Source organism: Diceros bicornis, chromosome 5 (assembly GCF_020826845.1).
Source record: "Diceros bicornis minor isolate mBicDic1 chromosome 5, mDicBic1.mat.cur, whole genome shotgun sequence".
NCBI classification, from domain to species: Eukaryota; Metazoa; Chordata; class Mammalia; order Perissodactyla; family Rhinocerotidae; genus Diceros; species Diceros bicornis.
In genome coordinates, this window is record NC_080744.1 from 16448898 (window position 1) to 16471890 (window position 22993).

At 40.2% G+C, this 22993-nt stretch overlaps 1 protein-coding gene across 2 annotated transcripts in view; it reads right to left on the reverse strand.

Moving 5' to 3' along the window:
* The window catches only part of AKAP6 (A-kinase anchoring protein 6), a 438207-nt gene that overhangs the window by 203463 nt on the left and 211751 nt on the right, over positions 1–22993 (reverse strand). For both annotated transcript variants that reach the window (XM_058540747.1, XM_058540748.1), the window contains one exon: positions 10375–10497. In XM_058540747.1, coding sequence (XP_058396730.1) covers positions 10375–10497 — 123 coding nt within the window. The remainder of the gene's footprint in view (positions 1–10374; positions 10498–22993) is intronic.

Genomic DNA, 22993 nt, shown 5'->3' on the forward strand with positions numbered 1-22993 from the left:
TGGCTGAGATAGCCCAAATCATCAATTTAACTTTACCCTCTCATCATATGGTACTTACCACATAATTAAACAAATGGTCAGCCAACACCACAATTGTATATCTCCCCAACAAAATGAAGTGGCTACATTTGTCACTGATTGATCAGTTATGACAATATGCAACACATCTCCAGGTATAATAACACAAGCTTAAAAAAATAAAAAGCACTATGCACTCTTGAGAAAGAAGTTCTAAGTTTATGATCAAAAAGATAAGCATTATAAAAACTTTGTTTTCTTTAGGAAAAAAAAAAAAGAAGAAGGCACTAAGACATAAAGAGAAAAATCCTTATTCTTCCTGAGGAGACTTTCTTCCTGAAGCCTCAGATAATAAAAACATTTCCAAGCATTTGAAAATGCATTTCCAAGCATTTGAAAGGTCTTCAAACAAATCACAATGTCTTTTAAACAAATAGTTGATTTTTTTTGTGGAAGGTAAATGTATTTTACTAAGGTTGACATTCTTTCTGATAGACTTGCTAATATCTTATGCGAGAATTAGATAGATGGGGGAGATCCTGAATGCTGATGGTGCCTCTTAGTGACCAAATTTTCATTTGCTTTTCTGGATGCCCCCTCCACACCTGGCACAGGTAATCACATTGACTTCCCAGCATGGCCACATTAGGCCAAATGGATTCTCAAACAGAGGTTCTGTCTAAAGGGACCATTTGACTTCCAGAACACACTGTTCTGAGGCCCTGATTGAAAAAGAGGTCAATTCTGGCCCAAATATCTCTCTACCCCCTGCGGTGGAATAATTGATGTGCAGCAGCCCCTACAGATGTGGAGTCACCAAGGTGATGGATGGATGTAAGTATATTATTCACACGTAAATCTGCTAATATACAGATCCCACTGCAAACACCACGACTTAAGAATATTATGTGGATATAGGACAATCCCTGAAGGACTCCAGTTCCATTAAAAATTTGTTTGGCAGCCTGGGGCAGATCTGTTCCAACTCCCACATGCTTCATGCATTTGAGAGGGGAAACCAAACTGCTTTAAAAATAAATTTAATAAATTTTGTAATGTCAAGTCATTAACATCCTGTCTAGTCATATAGTCCTCATATTTTGAAATAGTAACGTTAACCTGTGGAATTTTTTTTAACCTTTCTAATATCTGAGTTAACATTTTTATTTTCCTTGTGTTTTCTGCCAAAGAGGATGAATTACATTCTGAAAACAGAAGAAAACATTCTTATTTTTTCCCTCTATAGGTGATTTTCTTGTCACAAATATACCAGGCAATACCCAGAAAGTTCTGTGACTAGAGTCCATGTCAGTTTGGAAATAGTAGAGGAAATATATTAACTTGCAAACGTTCTCAGTTATTGTTTGATGATTTATAATATTAGTTATAATTTGCTGCCTGTAGTGGTTGTACCACTGTTTTTACAAATGCTCATTCATTCATTTAGCAGATATTTTTAGTACCTATTATGAATGTGCAAGGCCGGGGGTCAGAGGAGACACCAAAGAGACACAAGCTGTCCCTCAAGTAGGTGACAGTCACAGGTGAATCGTTGAGGGAAGGGTGGGTGGGGAGAAATTCAACTTCTCTAGGAACACCTACGCTTCTCACACCACATGTTCTTGGGTCTCCAAGGAAGATGCGCATGACTCCCCCAAAATGAACAAGGCATCCACAGGTATGACATTTTTATTTGATTGTCACAACAACCTTCAGTAGATTCGACAGGGATTTTTCTGGCTAATGTAAAGCTCTGTTTCAGGTCTGAATCTTTTACCTTAATATCATTTATACCAGTGAACTGTATCAAGATTTCAAAATTCCTTGTAACACAGTAGACAGTAGGATCTGCACACGGTCTACACAGGGAGACGGTAGGTGACAGCACCCTGGCTCATGTGAGTTAGGTCATCCACTGGCTCTTGTCTACACACAGTGTCCTTCAGTGCGTGCATGAACCCCCAGAGTGCAAAGCCAGTCTGCAAACTTGCTGGTCAGCGCTCAGCATAGCACCGCCCTTAATAGGAAGTGCTTAATAAATGCAGTGTTTCCCTGGCATTCTGACTTAAAACAGCCATTACGTCCTAAAAAGAAGAATAAATAAAGTAATAAATTAGTAAAATGTCTGGGCACCAACAATTTTCAAAATGATGAGAACTGCTGGGTATTATGGCACAGGAGTCCTTAAACCGAGTCAGGCAAAAACTACCTTCCCAGGTGCTTTGAACAGTTCAGGGATCCTTTTTAACTGAAAAGGGAAGACAACAGCATTTGTCTCCTGGATACACAGAATCAGAATTATATGAGCAAAGGACTGTGGTCCAGGACATTCACATGTCCAAAATGAGCCTCCTGTCCCCACACGTCAACCTCAGAATGCCTGCATGCTATAAATTCCCCACAGACCTTTCCATCCCCAAGCTACCAAAGGAAGTAACTCAAGGCTGGGGGGTGAGTATTTCAAATCCCCCAAAGAGAAGTCACGCTGCTCCCTACTAATTTCAGCTACTCACCTTAAGCTGATGGGAATCAAGGGGGCAAGCAAACGGAACTGCAAAGTTCCTACAAGGCCCCAGCCCTGCTCAGTGAGACTAAGGGAGGTGTTGGCCAAATCCACACAGCTCAGGCTTTTGAAATCTGACCGACTGTCTCTCATTAGCTGAGCAGAACAGCCACGTGGCAGCGGCTGGTCTTGTGAAGCTCAGCTTTCTCCGGCCAGGGCTACCTATCATCTTGGCAAAGAAGAGAGGCAAGGAGAGGTGGGCACCAGCAGATGGGAAAAAGGAAGGCCTGTCATCTCTTAACTTCAAGCAATGAAAAATGGAGCAGAGGTGGAGACAGGAGGGCAAGCAAAAGAAAAAGAGCTGAATGTATTTTGGGAAATTTTCTTGTATGGCTAAAAGCTCTGTGAGAGGTATATTGTTTCTTTTATGATATAAATGAAAGCTATTTAATAAAAAATATGATATAACATGAAGATCTAAATATAGATAATAAATGCATAAAAATATCTACAGAGATTTTGTTAGCCAGACATAGTAGTAGTTTAATCCAATCTGTTTTTGTAAGTACTTAGGGTAATGACACAATAAGGAAAAATTTTCAAACCCTCCAAGGGTACCAAGGGTTTGAAAGGGCTTGGTACCTTGTACCAAGGGTTCAAGACTGTAAGCGCTGTCCGCAGGATTTTCGTGCTTCTGTGCCACCTTGTGGTAGCCACCTCAAATTGCAGGCACCGATCCTAAAATGAACAACAAAGTTCTGGACGGTGGGCTTTAAAAATTACCCTTATAAGCATGGACTCAAAACTCCGCACACATACAAACACGGGCCCTACTCAATTTTTAAGACCTAAAGTAAAAACTGTCCCTAGAGAATGACAGACTCTATCACATGGGGGTCCTGTGTGCTGCTGTAGACAGACACTAATGGGACAGAGAGCGACACTCAACTGGTGCTAAAATAACCTGAATGCTCAATGCAGTATTATTTGCAAAAGCATAAGTAAGGAGGCAGCTTAACTGGCCATCATCATGGGAATGATTAAATAAACTGTGACATATCCACACAATAAAATATTAAGGAGCTGCTAGAATGTGCAGTAGATCTTCTGTACTGACAGAAGGGTGTCTGAGATACATTTAGATGCAAAAAGCAAGTTGTTGAACAGTATATATAATATGAACAAAAAAATCCTTAAAATGTGTGCGCTTTTACATAAAAAAGTCCAAAAAGATATAGAACGAACTGTTTATGTTGGTTACTCAAGGGATGGTAAGGCTTTTTACTTTTAATTTTATGCTCTTCTTGATGGTTTGCATTTTTTCCGGTGAGTATAATTTACTGCTTCCTTTAACTAGAGTCCCATAATTACGGCAGTGGTATGAAAGACAAAGTCTGCTTCAACTCCAGTGCATGCCCCGATGACCACTGGGCTCTTGTAACATCCTCCCCTCTTTTCCATGAAAACACTACCTGTAATGTTCACACACCCCTAGGATAGCCCTGCAGCTTCAGTCTTGCTCCACATACAGACAGAGAAGCTTTCAGCCAATTTCCAGACCCTTCCACACATGAAGTCTTGGTCAGACTTCTGTCACTGTGGGGCAGCAGGCCTCTCTGTTCTATTCTCAAGGACGATAGTAACCTCAGGGGAGACCAGGGAAGCTGAAACAGATGTTGGTAATGAGAGCTCTCACTAGACAAGAGAAAGCATGGAAAAAAGAACTGTTGACACATCTCTCTAATCTCGTCCTTCTCTCTCTAATCTTCCCCCTCTATTCTTCTCTACCTCCCACCTGACCCACATCCTCTCCAGCTCTTTCGATGCTCAGACATCATTTATTCCACTCGTTCAACAACGGCCTCCCTGATCTTAGGCTTGTTCGTTCCATCCATGACTGTGTAAGCAAACTCCCTAGAACATTCTGGTCTTTCCAGGACTGGAATCCGAACATGCTTTTGCTTATCAGCCTGGCCTTCAGATCTGTCTAACCCTGGATTCCTTAAACTGTTGAGATATCAATGTTCTTTTGGAATAGAATCCAAAAAACAGTTTCTTTTAAAAACAGTTCTATTTATATCACAGATAAGGGACTCATTTCCTTAATATAAACAAAGCTCCCATAAATCCTGAAGCAAAAGGCCAATGACTCAACAGAAAAATGGGCTCAGAATATGAGAAGACAGTTTTCAGAAAAGAAATACAAATGACTCCTAAAAATACGAAGAGGTACTCAGCACCACTTAAAATACAAGAAATACAAACTAGACTACAGTGAGATGCCATTTGTAACTATCAAAGGAACAAAGATCAACCAATGTGATAACATATTCCAATAGCAAGAACGTGCAGAAATAGGCATTCTCACGCATTGCTAAGTATAAATTGGTACAATCTCTATCAAAGACAATTTGGCAATCCATGAAAATTTTAAATGCGTATAAACTTTGACCCAGAAATTTCACATGTAAGGTGTTTATTCTAAGGATATACTTATACTATGCAAATGATAAATATCCAAGGATATTCATTGAAGTGCTGTTTACAATAGGAAAAGACCACAAACAACCTAAATTTTCATCAGTAAATTATGGCATATTCATAAACAGAACACTGTGCAGCCACTCAAAAGGATGTAGTAGTTCTATATTTACTGATTTTGAATTATTGCCAGTATAAATTAAGGCAACAAAGTTAAGGACACATATGCATTTGTTTTCAAATACTTGGAATAATTCTGAAAGGATGTAAAGAAACAAGGAACAGTAGTTGCCTCAAGGGAGGAGAATTGGTAACTGGGGGGACATAGGTGGGAGGCCTACTTTTGACTTTCTACCTTTTTACTCTCTTCCTTTATTTACCTTTAGAATTTTGTGTTATATCCATATATTCGTTAGTCAACAAAACACATTTATAGAGACTGATAACAGACTGCCTGTACCGGCATCCTTCAAATGCTCTTCTCAAATCCATTTTCCATTATGCCCACAGTTATTCTCTCATCTGAGCCAGGGACTTCATTCAGTTAATCTATGGCAAGCTGACCCTATACCCACGGAATTTACAGTTGATTCATGTCACTCTCCTGTTTTAAAATAAAATCAAACCCTCAATGAGTCCCCATTGTCCCCAGAGAAAAGTTCAATCCATTAAAAAAACATTGTCTTCTTTACCACCCAGCCCCAACCTAGTCTCAGCCACACCAGCTGGCTCACCACACCTCCCCTACTTGCCCATAAAATTTCCTCCCTTCTCCTCTCTTCCCCTCTCTATCCAACAAATCATACATGGCCTGCGAGGTCTATATCAGATTACCTCTTTGAGCCTGTCCTACTCTCAGGAAGAACCAATAAAACTTTTCTCTGTGCTCTGAATAGTACTTCGCTTATCCTACAAGAAGTATACTGCTCAAAATTATATTAATTCATCACTTGTGGGTCTATAGATGACTACACTTAATCTGTGGTCATCTCCCTTAGATTTCAAATCCCTGGAAGAAGGAAGCCAAACCATTCATCATGTATTCCTAGCACCTAATAACTGCCTGGCACTCACAGGTGCTTAACATATAGGAATTCACTATCACCTTTTCCTCCCATGTTTTCTCATTAATCAAACTGAAGTAGGCATGTAGTTTTCCAAGGCTATTTCTACGTGTTTGGTTATTGTTTGCCCAACACACCCTGGTGCTACCTATGCAAATTTATCTCCCAAGTTTAAGCCAGGCCCTTGTGCTTGGTTCTTTTTCCTAATTCTTTCACAGCTGTCTAGCATGAGTTTGACTTTGCTTTCTGCTACTAGATACTCTGACTGGCTATAGATTAAAAAAACACCTGGTTTTCTTTCCTGCAACTGATTGCATATGATGTGGTGCCCATTTGGTGAGTCAGGCATGCATAAAAACTATTTGGGAGATCAGAGTTATCTCAGGAGCAAATGGACAGGAAATGAAATCTCTGGAGGGAGAAGTTGCGTCTTGCTCTGCTGCTTTACTCTAAAGCACTCTAACTCTGAAAATACTGTAAAATCTCTTAAAGGAAAAAAAATCTAAACAGCTTGCCAAGAACTATTTATGATGCTTCTACTCAAATGTAGTTTTTGGTGACTTTTGCTTCTTTAGCCAATAAAAAACGTAGTGAGGGAAACAACCTAAATATCCACCAACAGGTGAATGGATACACAAATTGTGGTATGTCTATACAACAGAATATTACTCGGCAACAAAAATGAACAATTGAAACATGCAACATCAAAATAAGTATGCTGGGTGAAAGAAATCAGACCCCCCAAAAAAAGAGTACATATTGTGAGATTCCATTTATGTAAAATTCTAGAAAGTACAAACTAATCTAGCAGTGACAGAAAGCAGATCAGTGAGGGCTTAGGGATGGGGGAAAGCCAGGACAGAAGGGAGGGAGGAATTATAAGAGGTCATGAGGAAGCTTTTGGAGGTGATGGATATGTTCACTATCTTGATTGTGGTGATGGTTTCAGGGGTGTATACAATTGTCAATTGGTCAAAACTTGTAAAATTGCGTACTTTAAATATATACAATTTATCGTACGTCTATTTTACCTCAATAAAGCTGTTTAAAAAAGTGGACAGAGGTGAGGAACGAGTCCGTCCAAGAACATATGTATACAATGCTATTTTAAAAGTGGTTTTCAAAGAAGAGGGATGTTCAGTATGTTCAATACTCACAAAATACCTTTCCGGAATGACATTTTCCTGAAAATGTCATTTTCTAGGAAGATAGGAATTGTATTTTTGAAAGGAGCAGCCAGGTTGCAAGCAGATGATTAATTATCATGGAAAATCATTGATGTATCATTGCAATTTCACAGTATTTCTTACAGTTAAAATAAAGCTCCTTCATATCTATCATAAAGGTATTGTGAAGCCTTAATTGATTTGTGTTGGTAAAAACCCTTGGTTACCGTCATGGAAAATAATTGAATTAAGTAGCAAAATATAAATGTACAACTTTCGTTATTGTTTTTATATTTGTTCTTCTTTACAATAAACATTGCAGAGTGCCAACTATTCTAATACATTGTTAAACCATGGGAGACACTGAACTCGGGCTTGCACATCTGTTGAGTTAATGTTAAATTATAGAATCTATAGAGATGTTTAAAGAAACTCATATAGCTATCTCTATGTACTGGATAATCTTGCAGATACCACTTGCCCACTCATTAAGGAGCAGTAATGACTTATGCAGGGTGAACAAAGGAATATAAATCTCTAGGCTTAGTCGTATACTTGCTTCATGGGAAGGTAGATATTTTTTGCCTTCTTTTGAGAAGAATGACTTAATATTAACTCAGCACCGCAGTAAGAAAATGCAATAAAAAATATAACTGACAATATTGATCAGGAGGACAATGTTAGACACTGTCCTCAGAGAGTAACTCAGAGTTTGTGGGAAAAATGTGTAAACAACAGGCTGTATCTAGAATAACAGACACAGCATGCGGTGTAACAGTGACTCAATTAATTGTCCTTAAGTATCACTCAGTGGTGACCCAGACACACTAGGTCTTCAGTAACTGTTAGACCGTATTTGTCATAATTTCAGAAGTGAAATTTGAGATTGTGACTTAACATCCAGTGAACAGATCTGCAGGTAAGAGTCCCTCACTATTTGTAAAGCAGAGATAAAGAAGATGTTCCTATGTTATCTCTATTCCAACCAATACAATCAGACATGATCATGGAGAAAACTCATTCAAGAAAGTGTTAATCTTAGGCAGAAACAAGGTTATTTTTTAAGAGAGAAACATTTTAGGAAGGACTCTTTGCTGAGGATCTAACGTAGCAATCCTCAGCAAAGGGGATAATGGTTTCCACATTTTAGAGGAGAACATCATTATGAGGCAGGTGTGGATACCTGCACTTCCTTATGGTCAGCTGTAAGGAGTCTGCTATTTAGAAGGCTAGACTATAGTAGTCACAGGCCACAGGTGGCAGTTTAAATTTAAATGTTAAGTTAATTAGAATTAAAAGTTCATTTCCTCAGTTGCTCTATCCACATTTCAAGTGCTCAGTAGATATATGTGGTTAGTGGCTCCCACGTTGGACAATGCAATATAGAATATTCCATCATTGCAGAAAGTTCCAGTGGATAGTGTTGAGCTAGAATGAGGCAGAGGCCAACACAGGGATGCTAAGTAAGTAACTCTGTACTGTGGGTTTGAGAACGGGAGTGCATGTTGGTTACAAAGAGGCCACGTCACTCAACTCCCAAAGAGAAGAGGGACCTTGGTTCACATTCTCCTGGCCTGGCTTTCAATAAATAGCCTAGAGTCAAAGTGCTCTTTATGTCCCCGTGCCCTCTGGGACCTCAAAAACTAAATGTGTGTTTTCTGTAAAATATTAAATCAAGAGAAATTAAGACAGCACACTTAATGTGAAATAAAGTTCATATACTCCTGTTTAAACACAGATTAGAATTTCTGTCAGAACAATGCCAGTGAAAAGTTGACATTCTAATTAATACAATTTACATTATAAAGCACTGAATATCTTTATCTTGCTATTATGAAATGCCCTCTTTAAAAAAAAAAAAAAAATCCAGGCTCTACTCAACAGGGAATTGAGTCCTAAGGGCAGTATTTAGAAACCCATGTACAAGACAGGTGGTTAGGGTCCCCAGCATTTTTACACACCACCCACCCAGGTCTCTAGAAAGGGAAGCAATACACTCATCCTCCCCCACACAGTTTTGTCATTCTTTATCATTCACAGGCTATTTGCAGGCAGCAATGCGATTTTGAGGCTGTTTTTCTTGCCTATGATATAAAACACTGCAAAACACAAACACCAGAAAAACGAAAACACCATCTCTCTCTTTCCTCTCTTCTCTCCCTCTCTCCCATTCTCTCACTTAACATCACAGGGAACAGTTCTGGAACCCTGTGAACTCGCACACGTGTAGGACTCTTGCACAGTGGTTATTCAATCCGAATTCTGAGTGTGTTAGAGGGGCAGAAAATCAACCCCACAGTTGGGTGCCCAAGGATACGTGTTCATTGCCTTTGTCAATTTTATGCTATCAGTGAAAGGAATAAAGATGAGATCCTTAAAGCCTGAATTTTCATTTCCTACGACAACGTGCTTTTTCTTCATGCTTTATCACACTCCACTACGTGGTTTCCACCCCTTCATAATTGATATCGGCCATTTGAAGCATTCAGTAAAAACCTCATGAGGTTCATCAAATGTCCCCCAGTCTATAATTCTTGCTTCTAACATATTCAGAAGCATATTCATCCAAGTGTTTTCCACTTCCTCTCATGGTTTTCCCTGTGCACAGGGACGAGTGTAATGACAGTTGTATTAATTATATGCTGAAAAACCCACATAGCAGCAAAAATGATGGAGATGATCATTTTAAATATTTTATTAAAATAACCCAGTGTAGAACAGATAAAGTAGACCCTCTTGATAATGAGAGGTTCATTAATTTTACAAGAATTCTAGAAAGCTTAGAATGGTCATCAAAATTATCTTCCTTTTTTTTTTTTTTTTTTTTAAGAAGAGGAAAACCTTCAATCGTCGCTTTAGAGAACAAGGGTCTAGTAATATTTTCTAAGGTATTTTAAAAATAATTACTTACCTTTCTGGAAAAAGTTTTGAAAAAATAGCTTGAAATATGGAGGATTTAGACTTCCTAGTGTTACTTGAAACGCTTGTAAATTTTCAGCTTCTGCAGTTGACCCCATTAAGACTTGGTTTCATTAGCATATAATGACTTCTGATAAATAAAATTGATATTCTCCATAAACAAACAAGCAGCACATTAAAATCCTCCCATTACTAACAGCAAGAACAACACAATCTTGCCTACCAAGTGCGTCTCCAGGTACAGTTTAAGGCAATCTGTCTCTGCTTTAGGCGGTGTCCAATTCTCAGTGGTTTCCATGGCTTCGTTTAACCATTGAATGAATTCATCCAGCTTGTTTACAAACCCCTTGTGACAGAAAAGGGGGGAAAAAAGGACAAGAAAAGCATGTTAGTTGGTTATTTTTTAAAGCCAATCTTAAAAATTCCAGACCCCGCTGATGGTAAAATTGATACCACTGCACTCCCATCTAGTTCCACGCTGTAGAATGGAATTTCCACTACTCGTGGCGTTTAAATCTATCAAAACGGAAAGAAATTGTTGACGACTCCCTCTCAGTTTTTTTCTAGGAACTCTTTCCTGAGGAATTTGGGTTGGATTATAGCGTGTCATTGTAAAGGTGACCTCAAATCATCAAAGCATTTCTGGTATCTAACAAGCACCCCCTCACCAAAAAATCAGGTCAGCTCTGCTAGGAATACTCGTTGGCTTTGGATATAAAAACATCCTTGTGAAGATGGTGTTCTTTACTCAGAAGCCTATGGAGTTGAGTTGCCTTAACTGAACTAGAAATCCGTTTTCAAATCACATAATATTTAAAGGGACTTGGCTGAGTTCTACTGATGGCCCAAATGCCTGTGGCTGAGCCTGGATTCTAAGGAGCAAGGAAGGGTATAGAGGAGGTGGGACCAATGAACTCACATAAACACCTGACTCTGGGTGTGTCCCGGACATAAAAAATATTCTTGGCTAGGAAGCACAAATCACAATAATCTTGCAATTTTTCAAATAGTGGTTATAAAAATTTATTGACCGTTTAAAAGAACACATCTGTACAGACGGAAAATATTTGAAAAAATGAAAGCCCACCTATGAACCTAAGGGAAGGAAACCGGGCTGGGCGCCTGCTTTCCATATCTAAGTAAACAGCGCCACCTGCAGGTCGAAAGGAGCAAGAACCAGCTTCTACTTTTGTACGAAGGCTTGGGATGCTGTTTCCGTATTAAACTTAACCCGTTCTTCAGATTTGTCTTTTGATTAATTTTGATTAATATCTTTAATACTTAACTGAGGATATCCTGAGACTGAAGTGAGAATAGGTGAAAATTCATTTTCTTTATCATGCTTCTCAAAAGCTAGGTTTTGTTATTAAGGTTTCTCCTAGACAATAGTTTACGACTCATAACCCTTTAATTCAAGCAATTGACTGGCCTCAAAATAATTACAGAAAAAGATAAAACGGGATTTAGAAGAGTGGTAAGGAGAAAGGAAGAGAACACTCAGAAACACATTCCTGTCTGTTAAAGGGGGAGAGGGCAGAGATGCGGGCAGGAGGCCCGTGGAGTCGGATGACACTGTCCTGCCTGCTCTGGCGTATTGTCATTCTGCGTGGAGCTCAGTCCATCATCCCACAGGGTGGTGTACCATATGTTTTCCCGTGTTCCTAAACGCTACCCAGAGCTTCCCCTATTGAACACATTCCTACTGTGCCAAGTGTCAGAGGACAATCACACCCATTCTTTTGAAAATCTACACTAATCAGGTAGTTTTGGTAAAGCGAATAAGAAACATCATGTTAGAGACATCTTAATTAGAAACTGAGGCCTATGTAATTGCAATTGACTGAACCGGGAACTAGGAAGATAGTTTAACGTGCCTCTAGTCCTAGCCTCCAATCCTAAACCAAGGACATCACTGAGGCTGCCTTTGGTCATCACTCAGGAGAGTTTCTTCTAGGTGAAAATGTGTCCAACAAGGTTGGTTTCATGAATTTCACACAATGCATTCCCCCACCAAATGCATTTTCTGATGATCCACCCAAATCACACTTTTCTCTAGTTTTCTCGTATTGTGACTTGTTCTAAATGCTAGGAGGTCCTGCCGAGTAATTCCTTTTGCCCTTTCTCATATATTTAGGGTATCAGCTTGTCTGCTCTTTCTCCTCTCCTGCATTTCCATAAATTTGAGAGTTGCTTTGCTTTTCATTTCCTCCCAAATATTTGACTCTTTTAATGTAGAGGTCACCATAGTCAAGCTCACTCTTCTCAGTAGAGCCTGCCACCTGTGCAAAACGTCACCCCCCAAGTCCCTCTTCCTGGTAGATGGCCTAGGACTCAGAATACACATGAAATTCGTATCTGACTTGATGTTTACCATGAAGCCCTGCAGGTGTGTACAGTAATTTGTGAGCAGAAACAAGGGGAGAGTCTGTCAGAACTGAAGTCCTAATTCTTGATACTCTCATTATTAAATTCTGTGAAAAGATAAGATACTCTTTGCTGCCCAAATGGACTTATAAAAATATCATCTACAAAATCTCATCAGAATGTCAGAGTCTAGAAGGTTGATAATTTTGAGATGAAAACAGTATTTTATAGTATTTATAGTATTAAATAGTATTTACTACTGAATTGGGACTTGAGTTGTTATATCCGCATATAAAAATTGGTTTGGGGAGAAAATTAAATCAAGAAGTAAATTATTTTGGAAGCAACTGGTTAAATCCAAGAAGACAAATAGTAAAAGATATTATTTGAAATAAAACCAGTTATAGACTATTCATTATCTTCTCTTCCTCCAAAACACAAGCAAACAAAACGTGTGTGTACGTGATTGCATGGGTGTCTCATCATAAAAGTTTGTCTTAGCCAAGAGTGTTAAACCACGTGCGTCAGATTTCTTCCCAGAACCATGATTACAGTTGCTGAAATCCATGAGATGCAGATTAGGCAAAACCCATGGGACCCAGAGGAACCGTTCTGGATGATCTCTCTGCATAGCCCAGCCAGTCAGCAGAACCAAGGCTGTCTGACGCAGATGAGACAGAGGTCCTTTCAAGGCTTTGCCCTGGGTTTCCTCTGAATTATAGCCCATCCTCACCAGTTTTCACTTGTTGTACATTTTCTCAGCTCTTCGTGCCAGTGCTAAAATGTTTCATCAATCTCAGTAGAAACCTGGAGAAATCCCTGTACTCTTGTAATAAAAAGCTAAGCACTCCTCCCTTTCGGGGAGATCTCAGCTTTCCACCTCCCCTCCTGCTTATATGTGTAGCCACAAGAATGGAAACAGAAATCATGAAAGCCAATGGAACTGGAGTCCATCAGATTCTCGATACCTTTTTCACCTGCTATTTCTCAACCTCTCCCAGGCCCTTCTGTGCGTACTGTCATCAGTGTTCTGTGTGGTAGACAGTGTACTGTGTACTACCCCCATTTCATGAGATGCTCTTCTTAGAAAGACCAAGTAAGTGCCACTCAATCCACCAAGCCATTCGCTGTGCAGGAGAATTCACATTTGGACACAAAAAATGAATATTTGATGCTCATTTTCAGAAGCTCTGCTAGAGCCTTTGTGGTGTGAATGAAGGAAAATGAGGCTCACACAACTAACCACATAGGAAAATGGGAGAAAATATAAAATTTTATTTATTTTCTAATACAGATAAAATCCTAGCACAACAAATATTGGTCATTCATTCATTCTTTTAACAAATATTTATTAGGTGCTTACTCTGTGTAAAGCACACCGCTGGACATTATTGGGAATAAAAAGGATAAATATCATTACGGCAAAAATTTCAGCAGAACATAAAGTTCTTGTTCTTAGACATAAAGAACACACCTAACAACCGGCCTATTGAATTCAAGTAATTTTAATCATTAAAAAAAAGTATGACAGGGGCCGGCCCGGTGGCACAAGCGGTTAAGTGCGCACGCTCCACTGCGGCAGCCCGGGGTTCACCAGTTCGGATCCCAGGCGCGCATCGATGCACTGCTTGGCAAGCCATGCTGTGGTGGTGTCCCATATAAAGTGGAGGAAGATCAGCACGGATATTTGCCCAGGGCCAGTCTTCCTCAGCGAAAAAAGAGGAGGATTGGCAGATGTTAGCACAGGGCTGATCTCCTCACACACAAAAAAAATAAAATACAAAAGTATTACAGTCAATGAAGAATTGGGAAACTCACCTGAATTTTCTTGTGAAATGTATTCTGCCCGTATCAGAATTCTTGCTGTACCCAAATTTATTCCTATTCTTAGTATTTGACTTATCTGTGTTTGTTTCTCTAATATTCTGAGTTCACACCTTCTTACTTGGAGATTCAAAGATGACTACAAAAATCAGCTTTTCTTCATGACACAATCCAGTGCTGTCATCGCACTACATAACAAGCACATTTTACACACATTCATCATCTCACTGCTATAGGCTGAATTACGAACCTCTGAAAGGCCACATTTTAGCCTCCATTGTTCAAAGTCCTGCCGATGTACCTTATCTGTTCAGTCTCTCTCCTGTAATTTTCTACCATCAGTTTTCTTATTGTCCCTTCTTCCATTATCTTTCTCTGCCTCCCTGCCAAGCTCTCCAGGGGCACACTGAAGGTGACCCAGTCCACGGGCCCCAGTTCTCCCAGGCCACCCCTTAACTGTTTCCTTCTGAGTGGGTCCCTTGACACACTCATATGTGATAGATGCTCTGAGAGTCTGTAAACTCCTGATCGGAGCCAAGTCAGGATTCAACCCCCAGAAGACACCCTGGTCATCCAACTCGGGAGAAAATGGAACACACTTCCTACTTTCAAATCATTTGCACTTTGAAAGCTCCTAATGAGGTGCTTCTAAAAAAAATCTTACTTTTGAACTTTCTAAAGCATTGATGTCTCTAAAGACTAAGAAGCACAGTGAAAGTACACGCAAACATACACTTAAAGTTTGTGAAAACTAATTTGCTAGAGCCGTCAGCTGGTTAACATACATTTGAAGATTATACTCACAAGGAAAATTTATAGTCAAGTCTTGGAAATAGCTAGACTCTCATAACAGGGGTTCAGAGTACCTATTATTTCTTTTATTTTCCAACCTATTTCTCTCGTACAACAAACCTAGTTTGGTTCAACATAAACTGAGGGGTGATTACTGTTGCCCTCCGGCAAGGCTGCCGTGTGTAGCAGGAATGAAATGGAGAGCCTTCCTTGCGCCAGATATGGGACCACGAAACAGTGATACAGTAGGAAACAGGACATGGTCCCTGCTTCATAGAGTTGAAAGCCTAGGGGTAATTTTTATAGAATTCCATGATTTTTAGACCAAATTGAAATTGAAAACTATTTCTCTAAAAGGCAAAGAGGACATAAACAACAGGAAGTAGATGCAGTGTTGTCACTACAAGTCTGTGAAGTGGTGCTGATTACGGTTACTTTACAGATGAGGACATCAAGGGTCAAGGAAGGTGAGTGACTTGCCTAGTGGCAGAATTGGGATGTGAACCATATCTCACTCCAAAGTCTGTTCCTCTCACGGTGCCACACTGACCTCTAGAAACAGCGCTCCTAGAAACACATCATCGGACCCGGATGAAGGAGAGGCAACATTTCTTCCCAGTCCCAGAGTCTCGGCACAGAGGTAAAGCTCTCTGAGCTCCAAGTCCTTCCCCCTTCACATTCACTATTTTCTGTTAATTTTTCTGAAACGGAACCTGTGATGAGGCTAGATGCTTAACAAGAAACACAGGTTTTGCTTCTTTTAGCAAGCAAAAATCACTGTAAAGTTCATTTCTAATTTACAGAAAATTTAATCCAAAAATTTAAGACAGTTACATGCCTGAATGAGCCCATTCGACCAGTGCCTCTATTGCAGATGAGTCTGACTCAGTGTGTAATCACACAGGACGCGGCCCTGGGTTCTCAGGAGCTAGTTCAGCTAGTGACCTGAACTGCTAACTTCCTTTTGGTGTTTGTTGTTTGAATGTGTGTGTTCACTTCCAGAAGGATTCCCGTTTCCTAGTGGACAGAGAAATCAGGTGTGATGTCTGACTCAGTCTAATTCAAGTTAGCTGCCTTCAGACAGAGGCCTGCTGAAGGGTATCAAAAAAAGTGAACTATTTTCACCATATTTATGAAAAAAATTGGTCAGCCTCTGCTGTTGAATCTTTTAAAGCATTAAAAAGTATTTACCCCTTTCTTAGTGTTCCAGGATTAAAGGATTCAGTGAATGAGCTCATCTGAACAATGCTAGCAGAAACGATAATAAGTAACCCTCATACAGCACTATGATGTGCCAGGACCTTTTATATACAATAGATCATGTGAGTCTCGTACAGACCCTGTGGGGTGGGTATTACTGTCACCTCCATTTTACAGACAAGAAGACTGAGGCCCTGAGAGGTGAGGAGACCTGCCCAATGCCATATGGCAGAAGATGGCGGACTCAGCACCTGAATCCAGAGAGCCTCACTGGCACCATGTGAAACCGTGACAGGCCAGCTGATCTGACAATTTGTCTAAATCCCCGGCAGAAATGAGAAGTTGAAAAACATTTAAATGAGGATGAACTGTGGGGGCAGAAGGCAGTGTATGAAAAGAAAAAAAAAATGCTCCTCACGAACCAGTGTGGATAATGTTAAGAGAACAGTTGCTACAACCAGACAAAACCAAATTCAATTCCAGGCTCCATCCACCTCTTACTAACAGCATAAACTAAACGAGCTACTTAATGTCTCTGAATCTCAGTTCCTTCACTTATAAGGTTTGTTGTTGTAAGTGCCATGGAGTCGATTCTGGCTCCTGGCAACCCTGTGTACAGCAGAGCGGAACCGTGCCCAGGCATTTGGCACCATCCTCTCACCTTCTGGCGCTCTATCAGACAATGCTCCACTTTTCTGAGGCGGGTGGCCAGGTCCTTCTTCCTAGTCTATCTTAGTCTGGAAGCTCCGCCGAGACCTGTCCACCATGGTGACTCTGCTGGGATTTGAAATACCAGGTGGCACAGCTTTCAGCATCACAGCAACACGCAGGTGCCACAGCACGACCACCGACAGACAGGTGGTGTGGTTCCCTGACCAGAAACAAACCTGGGCCACGGCAGTGAGAGCACCGAATCTTAACCGCTGGACCACCACCACTTATAAGATAGGGACAATAATATCCATCCTGAGGATTTCAAGAGAAAATATATTTTAAAGACTGGCATAAAACTAGGGCTTGATAAATGATTTTTAAAAATCATTCCTAATCCACAAGTTCTGATTTGATCGTTTATCTCATTCACCCAAAAATTTTTGATTATTCACTAAATACATAGCATTGCGCTTGGTGCCCCAGAGGAGATGGATGAGAAAAGTCCCCACACGACATGAGAGGTGGCACCCTCTGCCTGGGCCTTCAGAGGAGGAGGCCGTGACTTCTGTCTCAGGTCATCAGATGAGGCAACATCTGCACTGCAGGTCAGCAAGGATCGCCCCGCCTTCTTACTCCACCAGTGCATCTGACGGGGGTCACATTTCCCTGTTAATAGCCACAAGTTTAATAATAATCTGACCACTTTTCAAAACAGGACACATGCTTTGGAGCCAGTCTTTACATCAGTGATGGCTACCAAGAGTAATTGCAATCCTCTTACCCGACGCACAAGGAAGCTTTATTTAAGCTCTGATCACTGATAAAATTAGAACACCATTCAGAAGCAAAATTATGCATTGAGATATTATATCTATATACAAACATATATATTTAATCTTCCATTTTTTCTTAATTCTTATACACATAGTTGCAATATGAAATGACTAACTTGGATTTTTACACAATAGCACTCAAATGCAATTTACCTTTCCCAACCACCTGTCTGTGTACTTAGTGTGCCAACAACAGCCAGATGCTTAAGATAAAATGCTGGGGAGTTAACAGTGGTGCTTTGGACTCTTCAACCTCACACATTTACCCATATTCTTACCTACAAAATCCAACACAGCACAAATAACTGACAGAAGGGAGGATATGGCATGTGCTTTTAGAAGAAAGATTGAAGAGAAAATAAAGCCATTTAAGGCAATTTTAACTCTGATGCCACAAAAAATTCAAATACTAAAATGTTTTATGAAATATTTAGCTTCTCTTCTAAAGGTTGAATGGGATGTCTTTAGGATAGAAAAATATTCATGATAAAATTGTTCCACAATAAAAGTAAAAGGCTGTCAGTTGGAAAGAGAGAGCCAAAAAGGCATGGAATGGTATTATCTAAGACTCACCAGGTGGGAAGTGCTATTCTGAACTCAGTACTATGTACAAGGGATCTATTGAGCCAAATTCCCAATTTCTTCAAATACTATTGACTATGGTTTCAATGGGCGAAAGAAGAGTCCAGAAAGACCCCTGACTCTTATAATGGGAAACAGTTTCCTCCAATAGACCCAAAGGCTGTAAGTTCAGCTGCTCCCTATTGGTTTATAACAAGAAATTGTCAACAAGTCTAAGAGCAAAACAAGATCGAAATGCACATCATCAAAGTCCAATAAAAATAGATATGAATAAAAGAATTGTGAATAAACTGGAACCAATGATAGGTTAATATTAATTGAGCACTTATTATGTGCCAGGTACTTATTTAATCCTCACGACACCTACGCTATAAGGTTCTCTCCATTTAGAGAGGAGGACACTGAAGCACAGACAAGCGCAAATGCTTACAGATGGCAGGAGCGAAGCTGGGATCCTCCCAGGTGTCTCACTGGCCCAAAGCTTTGCTCACTTCCTCTAGCTGAGACCTTGCCTCAAGCACCCGCAATCCTCCAGAGTCACTGGATGAGCAGATCAGATCATCTTTATCTGCCTCTAAGTCCCAAATGAGGACCTGAGATGTTCACACCTTAGAATTTAGGATTTTGAACCAGTTTAATGGTTCAATTGTAGGTTTTTCATATCCAGCATTATAAATAACAATACTTAACATTTGGGTGCTGACTATACACCAGCTACTTGTTAATAACTTATGTAGTCATTTAATCTTCACAAATTTCCCTATTGTACAGATGAAGAGGCTGAGCATAGAGGAGTTATGTAATTTATTCAAGGTCATAGAGCCATTAAATAGCTATGAAGTAGTTTTGTGCCAGAGCCCAAGCTCTGAACTACTACACCATACTGCCTTTCTAGCCGGACTTACTCCCACGAGATCCACAGAAAGAAAAACAAAGGACTGCAACATCCACTGTTGTCCATTCTTATTTCCAGGCCTCTGTGAGAACCAGAGCCTGTGCCACACAACTTCAGCCCTTCCCATCACAGCCACCTTGGTTTTACTTCATTCTCCCCACGCTCTGTGCTCTCTCTCTCAGTCCTCCTTTTTTTCTTTCTTTCTTTCTTGACTGCTGTTCTCTTTTGCCTTCTCCTTTTCTTTCCTCTTTTCCGAGCCCCTCCCCTCTCTTATTCTCCGCTCTTATTCTATAGCTCAGTCTTCCCCGACCTCCTGGGGCTAATCAATCTCTTTAAATAAACAACATTTCCCGACATGTCCATAAGCGCTGGCTCCTTGACACTGAGGTGCAAAGCTGAAAATGTTGTTATAATCCTGTGTTTAGATTAGCTCTAAATACTTTCCTGATTAGCAAGACCTCCTTGCAAATCAAATGACTGGAACAAAAATGATGTGGCTAGATGGGAGTGTTTGCAGAATGCTAAGGTTATTCAAAAGACTACCTGTGATTGTTGAGTTGTTGTTTATCTAAATATTCTCTTGGGAACATATAGTTCTTTAGTAATAACAAAGTTATTATTTTAGAAAAAAATTGGAATTCCACCTGGAGAGTTTATCATACTGAATGAGCAAGAAAATAGTCAACTTTCTACCAGAGAACTTCAGGGCAGTGAGTCAGTAAAGGGCAATAACTCAGCCACTGAACTACCATTAGAGCCAAGAAGACAGAAAATAGTATTATCTAAATACACGTGCTTGGAAAGGAGAAAAGGAGAAGAGTTCCCATGCAGATTAGAATCACAGACCCAGTCTTCAAAAGGCACAGAGAACCCATCTAATTCAATGCCCCCCATCTTTCAGATGAGGAAACTGAGGCTCAGAAAGTTTAAGCACTTGACTGATAACACACAACCAGTAGGGAGCTGAGCCAGAAGAACTCAGGTGTCGTGTGCTCAAGTATAGAGCTCTCATTGTTCACTTCAACGTTTTCATAGACATTCTTTGGGCAAAATTTCTAGAGTTCCAAAAAAAGGACAGAACTACAGTTTTGAAAAATAATGTAAAATTTCAGAGTACTACTGGTTTAGTTAATGGTGCATACTATCTAGACTGGGTAGCATTAGGCCAGCTGAAGTAAAGATTAAATTGCCTATTTGTTCAAACTCTGTGTGTGTGCACACATGCGCACGTGTATTAGGTCCTTTATCCAAAAAGTATTTATTAAGAGCTTACTATGCATCAGAAATTGTATTAGGGCCTCGGACTCACGTGTAAATGACCCAGATTCTTCTCTTTAGAGTTCAGAACACAGTGATATAAAGTGTGATGTGTGTGATAATGTAGATCAGCAGTCCTCAAACTTTTAGTCTTAGGACTCCTTTAGACTATTAAAAATTATTGAGGCCCCCAAAGGGCTTTTGTCTGTGGGTTATAACTGTCAATAGTCATTTTAGAAATTTTAAAAGTATTTGTTAAATCATTTATAAATAACAATAGTAATTTATTACATGTAACATAACATAGTGTTATGAAAAATAACTGTTCTCAAAAATAGTGAAAAGAGTGGCATTCTTTTAGCCATATGCAAATCTTGTTAATGTCTGGCTTAATAGAAGACAATTGGATTCCCATTTCTACTTCTGCATTTAATCTATTGCAATATCACATGTCAGGTAGCCTCTGGAAAACTCCACTGTACACAGAATGAGAGCAAAAAAGGCAAGTACCATTTTAGTGTTAATATGAAAATAGCTTGACCTGTGGACTTCCTGAAATGATCCTGGGAACCCCTGAGGTGCCTAGAGCACACTCTGAGAATCTCTGTTGCAGATCATCCCAAGTGCTCAGGAGCCAATGGAAAGGCATTTAACTCAGTGTTTGGGCATCAAGGAGGACTTCTTGGAGGAAATCACAACTAAGCTTGCCCTGAAACATAAGTGTAAGTGATTCAGAAAAGAATAGAGGGCACTGGGAGATGCAGAGAAGGAAGTTCTTGGCAGATAAAGTCCAGGAGAAAACATCTCATCCTGAGAATTCCAAGTAACTGAGCACGGCTAACGCTCTGGGGGCAAATAGCGAAACACTGAGAAATGAAGTTGGAGAGTCTGGCCGGGAGCCAGGCCACATATAATGTGCTCTGGAGTTTGGACTTTATCCTGAGGACAACAGGTGGTCATTGGAGTTCTGAAGCAGAGGAGTGAGAGAATCTGCCATCTTAGAAGACTCATTCCGGCTGCGGCGTGGAGAGTGGATTGCCGAGTGTAAGGCCGAGATCAGAGAAGCCAGTTAAAAGGCTGCTACAGAATTCCATGAAAAAGTCGATGAGGGCTGAACTAAGGCAGCAGCAGTAGACATGGAGGAAACATGTCAGGTTACAGAGAGAGAGAGAGAAGTTAAAATGGACAGGGCCAATTGGATGTGATGGATGAGAAATTTGTTAGAATCTGAAATGATTGCCAACTCCCTAATTGGTTGGAGGTACCATTCTCTCAAAGAAGTAACATGACATTCAGAAGGAAGAAATCGTTTGCAGGAAGACAATGAACATGGTATGAGATACCATGAGTTCGGTTTCTGAACTCAGTTGAGGTGTGGAGCAAGATCTAGCTTAGAGAATGCAGCATACAGGTGGTACTGGAGACCATGGGCATGTGCGAGGTAACCTAGAACAGTGTGTAGGGGAGTCTCCACTATGTCTCCTACATTATGAGGCCCCAGAGTGCAATGCACTTAGCTTTCTTCACCCCAGTCCCTCATTCTGTGTCTGTCTCAGTGATTCTCGATGTGGGCTGTGTCTCAAAATCAACAGTGAAACTCTTTAAATATACACGGAATTCAGAGAAGGGACATCTGCTTCAAAGTCTCTCAGGGCTACAAAGATGAAGAGCCAACAGCTGCGGGGCACCAGGAACATTTTAGTGTTGGTCTTGAAAAAAAATGCTTGCTGCCCCTTTGTGACAAGCTTGCAAGATCTGGTTTAATCAGGAGACAGGATGTTCTAAGAGGAAGTACTCTGGACCGGGAGAGACAGGTTCTAGTTGTAAAATGAGGGCATGGAGCCGAACAATTTCTCATGCCTTTCTGCCTGTTAATATCTGTGGTTCTCGCATCGAGAGCCTCTTTCAAAGCCGGAGATGTTCAGATGACTCATCTTCTCTCCTCTAGTTAGACAGGGAACTGATCTTGGTGACTTCCACACACTCTCCCAATGACTTCTGCTCCCCTCGCCAAATCTGTCCTTCAAGATGCAGCTCAAACGCTGCTATCCCAACAAATCATCCCAACATATTGCTGCCTTTCCAACGTACTTTCTTAATCTCCCTATCTTCAGCAGTCAGGGGCTTGAGGGACAATTCTAAACCTATTGGAGGCCCTTCCTTTTCCTTCCTATAATACTTCGTAATAACTCTCCCTCTGGTGAAAGAGTGCTGTGGGAATTATTATTTATAAGCACATAATTATAAATAAATATTATAAATATGTATAAATACAAATTATAAATAAATAAGGACACATTATTTATAAGGTTGTTGTGTGACATTATTATAAACTAGAAGGTTGTTTGTGTTTGTCTGAACACACATTCACAGCATAAATTCCCCTACATAAACTTCCTAAGATGTCAGAGAAGTGCATTAACTAAAATTATTGGGCCAAT